This window comes from Falco punctatus (assembly GCF_963210335.1).
Source record: "Falco punctatus genome assembly, chromosome: 13".
Taxonomy (NCBI): Eukaryota; Metazoa; Chordata; class Aves; order Falconiformes; family Falconidae; genus Falco; species Falco punctatus.
In genome coordinates, this window is record NC_137593.1 from 2,394,516 (window position 1) to 2,406,719 (window position 12,204).

General features: G+C 42.7%; 1 protein-coding gene across 4 annotated transcripts in view; it reads left to right on the forward strand.

The window, feature by feature from the left end:
• Nucleotides 1-11: 11 nt before the first annotated feature.
• Nucleotides 12-12,204, forward strand: part of MLF1 (myeloid leukemia factor 1) — a 28,760-nt gene continuing 16,567 nt past the window's right edge. For 3 of the 4 annotated variants that reach the window (XM_080410306.1, XM_080410307.1, XM_080410309.1), the window contains exon 1: nt 12-11,983. In XM_080410306.1, coding sequence (XP_080266432.1) covers nt 11,937-11,983 — 47 coding nt within the window. In that variant the 5' untranslated portion in view covers nt 12-11,936. The remainder of the gene's footprint in view (nt 11,984-12,204) is intronic. The other variant, XM_080410308.1, reaches the window with a different exon arrangement.

A 12,204-nucleotide genomic window follows, 5' to 3' on the forward strand; every position in this document is an offset into this window, starting at 1 on the left:
CAAGGAGATGTAATTTTATACCTCCCAATCAAAAAAATATGTATAACCATGTAGCAGTTTAAAGATAAATGAAAAAACAAGACTGCCAGAGTTCAGATTTACCAGTGCTCAGATGGTAGGAGTACGAGCGACACCACCCTGGGCCACTACATCTTCTGCAGCCAGAGGAGGATTCAGGGCGGGCGGTATCACTGTTACCTCTTCCTTCCGTTCTGTGCTGCGGTGGCAGCTTTTGAATCCCAAACATCTGTGGACGGTCTCCTTGCTGAGGGGCTTTGGGGCTTTTCTCACTTGACGTGTTTGCCTGCCGGCCCCAGCCTTAGCCTGGTCCCCCACTTCTGGTGGGCTTCAGTGGAAAACAATGTTTTACATTTCCTTGAACATCTACCCACTACGGTTAGCAGCCAGGAGTAGATATAAGGAAATAGCATGTTACCCTTTTAAACAAAATTGTAATGTTTTCAGCAGGTTTCAAGAAATACCCTTTTCTGAGCAATTTTAAGCACATTAAAATGTTCGATAATCTGTAAAAGACAGATTTCTATGAACTCTTAATGGGAAATAATGTAAATATTATTGTGTGTGATGGTACCTTTTTGAACAAGACTAATGGGCTACCTATTTCTGTATAGAACAACTGTTTTCAGTCTATTAAGCTTCTGTTTGTCTAGGTGTGACTTTAAAATAATGAAAGATTAGTACTGTTTGAACATACTAAATTTAGCCTGAGTAGATTTACAAAAAAAAAATATCTGTCCATCATCCAACCAAATGCCGGAGATCGACTGAATGAAATACAAAAGTACTTATTCTGGGGTATCTAGCAAGGCTGTGAGAAAACGATTACATCAGCAGTAGATTAAACGGAGCCCCCCCACCTCTGGACATACCTCATTGGAACTTACCTGCATCAGCTTTACCATGTGAGTGAAGAAATTCATAAGGCTTTTTTTTAGTGTTATTTTTCCTGGTTCTCAGATCTGTGGTGGAAAAAAAAATGGAGGATGATTTGGAACCGTGCTTTGGTTGTCTTATGTTTTTTAGATCACTGCTATAAAAGGAAAATGTATTAAATTTGCATTCTAACACATTTTTACTTTTTCTTTATGAACAGTGTTAGTTTTACTTGGTCCTGCATTAAAATTACTATCTGTGTTTCAAGACTACCTTGTCTGCAATGGAGTGGGAAAAAAAATTGTTTCCCTTGTTTCATTTCAGCATTTTCAAATGGTAAATATTTGTCATTGTTCTGTTTTCTAATCTCCATCTGTGTTTCTTTCATTGTAAATAAAAACTATTTGATCTCCATGTAAGGTACAGGTGTAAATTCCTCTTCTCACACATTATGTTGGATAATTTTGGTATTTTTATTGGATGCAAAATGGTTCCTTTTAGATAATTCAAAACCCTATCGGATAGTAAAAAGTGCTACAAACTGCTCTGTTATAAGTAAGTAAGACTTGGTGGTAATAATAGGGTGTGTCTACTTTTGTTTATCAGTTAACAATAAAATTTGTCCAGCAAGTCCGTGCTAGAGAAGCAGGATCTGGAAAGAAAATGGAAACAGCATTTAGGTAATCTGAACTGAATAGAAATATGTAATGAAATGTGCCAAACATAATTTGAAACACGAAGCAAATAATTATAAAGTTTACTTTTATAGTTTCTGTTGCAGATTAGTGATCAGAATAACCAAGAAATAATTACTCAGAACTATGTAGTTTTCTGGAAATATCTGACTTGTTTATTGCCCGGGTGTCTGTTTGGAGACAGGTCATGTAAGAGGAGGGTTTTCTGGTGTCGGCCCTATATTCTGTCACCCTGGCTCAGTTCCTACTTGGAACATTCATTATGAAGGCATTGTCAGGATGGAGTTTTTACCTAGATGCCATCTGTTACAAATCAGACAATGTACCGTCCTTGTTGTTACAAACCTGCCATTTCATGAGTACAGGTTTCTAAAGATGCCCAAAGCAAGTCAGTGATGCTCATGTGTGTGTCCTGGCGGTGAGAGCTCACGTGGAGCTGACTAGCGACCTTAGTGATGCCAGACGTTGTGTCTTGCGAGTTGTAATCTTACTGATTCCACAGCTTAAACCTTCAGCAAAGACAGATGCTGTTCAACTGCGTTTGCTCCTGTAGAGTAAAATAAAGGTTGTATAAGGCCAGCCGTAGGGTTCTAAGTGTAAATGTTTAGACTGCAGCGCTCTTGATTCATGTTATGTAAACTATTTTGCTTTTACTTGAATAGCATCCTGTGATAAATTATTCATTTTCCTGTCAAAGGTAGGCAGATATTTGAGTATGAGAAATGAAATACAGATGAAGGCAGCAACATCAGAAATGAACTGCACTCTTTAACCAGCTATGCACGACTAAGGAGAATTTTGACAAACTTACTGCTTAAAATTATTTTACAAGACTTGGATGCATTATAAATGGATTGTATCCAAATACACCTGCAGTCCACCATTCCACGTGTGGGGCCTTTCTGCTTGAGGAAAAGATAGCATGTGTTACCTAATCAGCCAGAGACAAATTTAATTACCCATGTCATAACATGGACATGAAACCCCTATCAATGTGTACAAATCAGTTGCCACTAACTTGGAAAAACGCACTGCTGACTCTCAACCCATGCATCTCCTGATCCAAAAAAAAGTGACATCTTTCGACAATAATCCTACTTGCTTAGGTTTTTTGCTTTAAGGTCTTCTGATATTCTCACATTTAGCATGTGGGACTCTTCCCTGTGGAAAGCTTTTTGTTGTTGTTGTTGTATTTCCCACTTTGCTCTGTGCTCGTGGTGAAAGGGAATGGATTCCTGATTAAGAAGGGGAAAGAAACAGCTGTTTGTTAGTTATCCAAGGAAAACATAGGACTTTTAGCTGTGTTTTGCAGTCTGTAGAGACAGCAGTGACAAGGTTTTGTCATTCAGGACTAGTGACGGGGTGTCTCTGATACAATCGGCTCTAACACAAAGTTCCTCCTAAAGTCAAACTACCTTAAATCTGATGCAGACAAATGGTGTGTAGGAGTGAAAAGATAATGCTGTAACTTGAGCCATTCAGTCTTCTGGTAGTCAGCAAAGACCTCTACCCCTAGAAATTACATTAGCAAACTCATTTCACTTAGCCTGCTGAACAGCCACCATCAATTAAAGTCAAACCAGGCTGATTTTTATTTGATAACTTTTAGGTAACATGTTCACTAGCTCTTTCTGATTTCTTGAGCCATCTAAGCATCTCCACAACTATTTTTTATTATGATAATTACTTGTTAAGGAGCTGTTGCTAGTTTTTAAATAATTATTACCGTTGTAATATTTTAGAAAGATTTTTGCTGCTAAAGTAACGGTATCTAAGACAAGACTGCCAGCCAGATCAAATTTTGCTACTTCTGCTTCAGGCACTCTGATATGAGCAGGACTGGATGATCCAAAGGCCATTTTTCCATCAGTAACCCAAAACCAACCTTCTCGATGATTAGTTTTCCATTTGTCAAGTTACAAGAAGGAAGTTATTTTTAGTGGAGATCCTTGAACTCTAGAAACCTGTTTCAGGAGAGAGCAGCTTGAACCTATGACTTAATCCACATATGACACAGAGCTGCGGCAGCTCTTCAGCTTCCAGCAGTAATGAAAAGCAATGCTAAAAGTATTATTACTACAGACTTTAAAATGTTCACCACTTGTAATTTTGACTTAATGCAGCATTGCCTGACTTCTTTTTTCCTGTTTTCTCCCTTCCTTGTCTCTCTCCATTGCTAAGACCTAGGAAAAGAGTAGCAGTGGCTGGGCCAGATTATGTGACACTGGTGAGCAAGACTTAGACACTGAGTCATTCTGGAATTGTCACTCCGGGGTGAGATGTGACACGATATGGCTGCTCTTTCTGGAAGGGAGCGGGAGCTGAAGCCTAGCCCGGAGAGGGGAGGAGGGAGCTCAGTGCTAACACCAGCGCTGTGCTGCACTGCCAGCTGGGCTGCCCTCATCAAGGTGAGCTGGACGTGGCTATGCCATGATTGAAACCCAGGTGAAAGTGAAAATCGCTATTTGGCTATCATTTTGCTTCTTCAGAAACACAATATAGACCAGGGCTGCATGGGTGTAGGGACAGTAATGATACGAGAAACTTTTCAGCCCTAGGGGCGTCAGTTTTTGAATGTTTTGAAAAGGCTGTCATTTAAAAGCTGTCACCTCTGCTGAGCGGCCACAGTAAAAATGTCATTCCCACTAGGTGTCTCTGCTGTCCCAGAGCAGTTGTTGCTCTGAACCTCGGTGCTGCTTAGGGAGGCCGCATGGATGGGATGCAGATAAAACAAATTTGCCTTTTTACACCCTAACCAGAGTTGGAGTTAGGGTAACAAGATGGAGCCGTTTGTCTCATAGTTTTCTGGTGCCCTCCAATCTGCATCTTTTCAAATAATAAACAGCACTCGAAAAGGTAAGGTCCAAATATTTACTATGTGGCACTATCTCTGGGGGAGTTTGTAGGAAGGAAAAGTGGACTCTTGCCCTCCCTCATCAGCAAAATCAGCTGCCTGAGGGCATGCTGCCCCTCGCTCAGAGCCCAGCCGTTTGCGGGGGGACTGGCACCTTCCCTGGGCACTGCAGCTCTCCACATCCCTGGAGTGAGCAGCTGGATTTCCATGTTACAGTTCTGAAAGGAAGGCATAAACAAGTCTCATTAATTATTACTAATGGATACTAAATACAGCTAACATTTGTAAAAATGTCGAATTGCATTTTTTGATTCCTCTTCAGTGAATTTCAGAGTATTTTTTTTTTAAATATTGTCGTCTTATTTCAGCATTCGTACAAGTTACAGAGCTGGGCAGCTATGTGAATTGAATATATATTTAAATAAAATATTACCGTAAATGTTATTACATGTCTACCTCTAGTTGCTTGCAGTAGAACGATGCTTTTATCTGACATTTACGAACAATCTATAACAAACTGCCTTTGCGAAAGACTGCACTGGGCTGACGTTAAAGATGGAATGTAATCAGCTTTGTAACAACACTGTCAAAAGGCCACTTCCACTAAAAATACACTTAAGCTTCTGGAAATTGCACTGCATCTTTAAGTCTACCTGTAAAAGAACTTAACTGTAAGAAGTAAGGATACCTCATTTATGCCAATATATTTTAAATTTAAATAGTAACTGCTGATCCTTACAGAACCGACTGGGGATTGAGCACTGATTGTCTGAGTCCTCTCAAATTACCTTCAACCTTGCTTCTGACATTGCTCGGCAGTACATGGAAATACGCAGCGCGCAACTGAGCCGAGCCCGCAAGTGCTCTGTTACCAGTATTTTTCCAAAATAGTTCAGGAAAAGGACCTATTTTTAATGTACTGTGCTGGTTTTCTCAATAGTTGTGTAAACAGAGCTAAACATTTTCATACGCTTTTGAAAGTCAGGGGCTGCAACAAATGTGATGAAAAAGTAATTGTGTAGTAAAAGCTGGGTTGTTATTTTTTTAGGTAAACAGTGAAAATTTTTCTTGACAATTAAAACCAACAATTATTTCTTGCCTTACCTCTGAAACTTGTCATATTCTGGGCTCTATAAACTTGATGTTGTGATAAGTCATGCATTTAATATACTTGTTTTCTACAGGACTAATTTAAATATGGCTTTAATAATGTCTGCCTCAACTAGAAAGATTAATTTTTAGGTTTAGAGACGAACAGCCTAAGGCAGGCAAGACCTTTCAGATTAGTTCAATTACTTGAACAAACACAGTACTGTCCGAACTGTGGTCGCAAATTTTAAATAGCAGAGAAATTTGGCTTCACCTGGTGCAAATCACCTGAAGCAGGAAAGCTTGTTTTTGAGTTCCTATGGAAATTCGTTCTTGCAGGCACTGGGTAAATCAAGCAGCTCTCACTGCCTAGCTGATTTATAGCCCTGGATGTGTGTTGCTATACATTTTGCATTTTTCTTTGTCTGATTTTACAGCTTGAGGCCATAGCCAAATTCTGAGCTCACTTTTGGCAGTCTTCACTGTTAACCTGATAAAGATTTTGCCCCATGAATACATTTGCTGCATTTACTCCTGGTGCCAGCAGTTTGCTATTATCTCTCCCTGATTTCAAGAGAAATGCCCCAACACGCAGCCCAGTAGAACAGGGTCTCACCTCTCGGTGTACGGGTTTGGGAAGGAGTCAGCCCTCCCCTGCACATGTTGCTGTTAGCCCCGTGCACTGCTGAAGGAAGCATCAGGAAAAACAACTCGTGAATGCCATGCTGAGACTTAGAGTGTGAATTTTTTTGTCTCCCTTCCACTGCCAGAGAGAAGTTGCCAGGATTTAAGAAATAAATAGATCATCTCGAGGAAAGCTGTTCAAATTCAGCATCTTCAACATGTATTTTTTGGTTGCTTGGCCATTGGGAATGGCAAAATGAGATAGCTGCAAATTACTGAAGTGACTCAGGAACAAAACTCCCTCTGCTCCCTAATAATTTAATGTGTTCTGCCAAAGTTTTATAAATCAATAGTTACTGTACATGATGGCAATGGAGACCATTTAAACCAATATTAGTTTTGGATCAAATCCTGGAATCAATGATAAAAGCTGCCACTGGGGCTAGTCTTGAGTCTTTTTTGGTTATGATGTTTTTTTAAGAATGACAATATGTATATTCATATGTCTCAGTTTTCACTCTGCTAAACAAAAACAAGAACAAGAACAGAAGATAAAGGGAAAGGTCGTAAAATTAGGGCTGACTAAAAGAAATGCTGTTTCACGTGATGAAAAATTAAACTTGGGGATTCATTGCTGCAAGATGTAATTAAAGCCAAAAACTTAGAAACTCTCTAATGGATTTTTCTTGTGTGTAGAGGATTTGAAAAGTAACATGCAAATACTTCTTGTAAAAGAAACAGAAGCTGATTGTGCAGGCCTTGGAAATGAGTTTGTATTACAATGATGCGAGAGGCCACAGGCAGGCTGTGTCACATACTACTAAAGCCTGCCCAAGAGCTGTATCTTAGAAAACATCTACCCAGGTAACGCGTAAATAAGACACCAGACACCATGCAGGTTTACCAGGTAATCCCATCTGGCAATTGCCACATTGTTTCTATTGGTATTTTGTAAACAGCTATTAAATAAGTAAATGAAATATATTGATTTTTAAAAGGGAGCGGATCTCTCATATTTCTGTGAATCTAACAGAATACATGTCACCAGTTCTTTCAGCCGCCTCAAAGAAACACACAAAAAAATCTCATTCTTTTACTTTGCTGAAGCCTCACAGATACAGAAGACTTCAAATATACTTGACACAACACGAGGATCTCTCTTGCAGTCTAAATGATATTTGTTGCCCTGACAACGGCACGCAAGCATTATTTATTAGTTCATACATTATTGATAATCCTCTAATTTGTGTGTGATGGGAGGAAGTTGGTCTGCAAATAAGTTATAAATGGAAGGTTATCAACAACTTGTAGAAGTCGGTGACAATTCTATATATAGCTAGTCCCAGCACACGCCTCCGCTGATGCCACAAAACATGTTTCTTACCTGCCAGTGGTGCCAGTACAGGGTTAGGAATCTCCTGCAGCCATGAGTTTCTACTGCTGCCTATGTATAACAGTCTTTTTTTTTTTTTTTTTTTAAATCAACTTCAAAGACAGAACAGAAGTTTTTAAGGATATTTTTTAATTATATACAGAGTCCAAAGGGAGTCTCAGAGTGAACAGAGAAATATTCTCTATAACAAATTCTTGGGAGGAAAATGGAAAATTTTGCAATAACAGCAAAAGACAGAAATCTCTTCCTATAAAAAGCAGGAATTAATCTTTCCCAGTCTGCATCTTACAGAAAATATGGTTCAACTTATCTGCTTAACACTGACAAAATACATCAGAGACAAGAACAAAACCAGCTCTGGTCAACACCAAGAGACATTTCTTCTTCTGTCTTGCTCCATTTACTTCATTACTATAATTACCCCACTTTTAAACCATCTGATGCTTCATCAATGTCAGATCCAGCATCTTCGAGCACCAATGAAGGGACGGAGAGGATGCCTCATGATTCAGATTAGATTTCATAGAAAAGTCTCCTGATAATGAACTAATGAGTATTTATGCTTTCTTTTTTCTTGGTGCCACCTTTGTGTATGCAAACTGACTATTTCTTTATAATATTACTTTTTAATCTTGATATATATTTATTTTTAAAACAAGGGAACCTTGCAATTTAGTTATAATGATTACATATTTTAAAATCTTGCAAAATATTGGCCCTTGGTGTACAATCTTAAAATGGACTCTGGCTCTAATTCTCACAAACCAGTTGCTGGCTGGCACTTTGCCTATTTCAACAGGGATGCAGGAATGCAATTTTCACTTCCAAGTGTTAAGCGTCCCTACTGGTTAAAAATAATCCCTGTAGAGAAAGTATAGCTGATGACTACCCAGATATCAAGGCAGAAATATTCCTGCATTTCTCAGCAATTGCACCAAATGTTTTCCATGTGTTTTAGAATATTTTACATAGCTGTGCTATTCTAAATAAGTCGATCACAATCAGGATCTTTTTGCAGTGTCACTATAATTGATTTGTACTCTGGACATAACAGAAAACATAAGCCAAAGGGAAACAGCTGTGGAAAAGAGCCACTCAGCATAAAGAGTTAAGATGAACAGAAGTGTTAGTAGAAAATGTTTGGGGCAGGAATCTAAACCTGTATCTTTGGAATCAAGAGAGAACAGAGAATTATAAATACTAACAAAACGTCAGTATGGCAAAATGACCTTTTGTTCTAGATGAATATGTTCAACAAAGCTCTGAAGTCTGAATCAGATTTAAATAGTCATATCACCAAAATGAATAAGAATTAAGAAGGTAAATTAATTCCTAAGGGAAATCACTGTAGATCTCATTATTTCAGGAACAAGATACCTTAAAACTTTTAATTAAAGATAATATTTACTGCAAATGAATAAGAGTTGGCAGGTTTCAACAGAAACCATAATCTCATTTATGCAAAGTTTTCTTATATTAAGGCAGACATCATTAATCTCATTGGAGATGCCCTCCAGACTGACAGTGCTGTAGCACAGAGGTGATTTCTTACAGAAGTCTTTTTATCTACACAAAAGAAATCTAACTGAAGCAGACACAAACCATAAGAAGGCCTGAGCAATTAGAGATATCACTCTGTGCAAATAGAGTACTGACTTTATCATGTTAGTGAGCCTCTCATAATGAGCTCACTTCTAACAGGGCCCATCTTCCCACTAGAAGCTAAAAAATTAACAATAACTGGAACTCATATTGCTTAGTTCTCTGCACAGTAATCCAGCTCTGGATCTGCTCTTACTTGGAAAGAAATGTAATCGTTTGGAGTTGGGGTCTGCATAAAATTAAACAGCAAACTGCAGATGATGTGATGTACTCTGAATGGCTGTTGGAAAGCTCTACGTTTCAGTTTCATCGTTGTATAGAAGGTTTGTTTTTGCAAGGCTGAATTCGTACAAAGGCTGCATGGTGCTAACTGAACTTGTAGTCTGTTTGGTATCCGTGTGCAGAAACTGTTAAATAAATATTGTTAAAAAAAAAAAAAACCACCAAAACTACGTAGGTACTGATAGAAGACTGCAAACAAGTTAACCACACCAAAACAAATATTTTGAGAAGATGAAGCTCCAGGAGGATATGAATTTGCAGGATTTTGTATTTGGCATGCTGATTATGTTAAAGAAAATTCACCTTGCTGGTTTGTAGCAAGTAATAAGTGAATGTTCTGGTATACCATGTCATGGATATTAATGAACTGCTGTAATAGCAAACCCAAATTGATCCAGGGCATCTGTCTATTAATCAAAATATAATGGCAAGTAATTAATAAATGAGCACTGTACATGACCTAATCACTATGGTAAAGCTACTGTTTATTGCATTTCTAGTACGAAAACACTAGCTTCAGAGGAGTTTTAAAGAGCTTTAAAATCTGTGGATTGAAAGACTAACTACAGTGCAGAGGATGATATTACTACAACATTTGCAATACTTTTGTGTGCGGTTTGAAACAAAGCTTGAATTCTGTCTCTGAGCAATAAAAAAGTTCTTTGATAACATCATAACTGGCATAAGATTTTGTTATAAAAAACCCCAAAGCGGCAGAGTTCACTTCCATGACTACCGCCTGATTTGTTTTATTTGCTAATCTTTCATCAGAAATGTACAAACAGTTCACAGACTTCACCTGGATAATCAATGGGTAACCCTTTTTCTGTCATGCTTCCCTGCCCACCAGTCAGTCAGTATAAACGTTTTCACTGTAACAAGTGCTCGAACTTGGGAGTGCATCTTAAGGCTGCAATATCACCACTTGCTAAGGTCTAAAGAGAAGTCTACATCAGTAGACAGCAAAATCAATGCTCACCCGATTACAGATATTTTTCAAAAATATTGCAGGCTCCGTTCATTCATCTTTTATGTCGGTTTTCCACTTTGGGCCAAATACCAGCAGAGCTGCTTCTGCAGCATGATGATGGATCTTAGTGGAACAAAGGATCTACTTTCATGACTACCATATAAATACTCCGATGCTCTCTAATCCCACCTGGTTATCCAGGGCACACTTTCTATATTTCCCCTAAAAACTGGGATATTGAAAGAGATGTGAGGAGAGGGGGGAAGAGCCTTCACCTGTCTCTCGACAGGAGATGCTGGAGAGGAAACAGCCCTCCGGCTCACAGCTCTGAGAAGCTTTGCCCTCTAAACCAGGGGAATTTTTTCCAAACACATAAATGTTTTTCTCCACAATTCTCCCCTTTTATGAAGAATGAAGGGAAGACTCTTATACCTCTGGTTCTTTCAAGCTGTCCTCCTTCAGGAGCGAGTTTATAGGTGGCCGCTGTTCTTACGCACACCCCTACACGTTCCCAACCGCGCTGCTCTGCAGGAAACCTAGACAACAACCGCAGCTCCGTTCTGATACTGAAACCTTCCTCTGGGGGCCGTGCCCAGCCACAGGGTTTGCTGAGGGGTTGCTCCCTGACAGCCGGCCGTGGGACTGCCGCTGCCCACCAAGAAGACAAAGAGCTCATTTTCCCTTTCTGTTTGACCAGTAACGCTAACAGTCCCCGCTCCCCAAGCCGGCACAGTTAAGCGGTACCGAATGGAGGGCAACTACCGCGAAGCCTCAGCAACCGGCTGTGCCGCGCCAGTGCTCAGCCGGTGCGGAGGGAAAGGTGACCCTGGGACGCCAGCGGCCGCGGTGGCCGCCCGCAGGCAGGGCAGCACTGCGGCCGGACACCCCCCCCGGCCGCGGCCTGTCGCCGCCTCCCCGTCCCGCTGACACCGCCCGCGGCTGCCCGGGCGCTGGCCGCTGGGGGCCGCCGCTCGGCCGGAGGCTCCCGTCCTGCCGGGGCAGAGGCCGGCTCAGCCGCGGGGGAAGGGACGCCGCCCGCCCCGCACACGCGCGGGCGCTTTATTTTGCTGCCACCTACCGGAAAAACCGCAATTATTGTAAAAACCGCTCAGGCCGGGCCGGCGGCCCGAGCCGTGCGGCGGCGCCCACCCGCCAGGAGCTGAGGCGACGGCTGGGCCGGCTCCCTGCCGCGGACAGCACCGCTCCGAGCCGCGCCGGCCAGACCCCGCGGCCTGGCCGGGCAAAGGGGTGCGGGGGGAGCGGGCCCGAGAGGCGCCGCGGGGCCGCACGACCGGGGCCGCCCCCGCTCCGCGCCGGTCCCTGCGCTGGGCCCCGGCCCGAGCCTTCCCGAGCGGGACCGCGCGGCGGCGCCAGTTGCCACGGCAACGGTGGCTCGCGGCGAGCCCCGCCCCTCTCGCTTACGTCAGAGCGGCGGCGGCCAGTGGCGGCGCTGCGAGGTGTCATGCGGGGGCGCTCACACCGCCGCGAGGGGCCGGCGGGGCTGGGGCGCTCACACCGCCGCGGACCGCAGCCATGTTCGGCGGGCTGGGGCGCTGCTTCGAGGAGGACCCCTTCTTTCGGTGAGGGGCCGGGCCAGGCCCTCCGTCAGCCCCGGGGCGCCGGGTCGGGCTGGCGGGCGGCGGCCCTGGGGCCCCAGCGCCGGGGGCGTGCGGGGGGTCGGCCCGGGCGGGTCTGAGGCGGCGGGGGGGCCGCCGCGCTCCCCGGCTGTCGCCTCAGCGGGTGCCGGCCCGGACGGAGCGCGCGTGTCCGGGGGGGCAGCGCCGGGGCGGGCCGCCGCGCT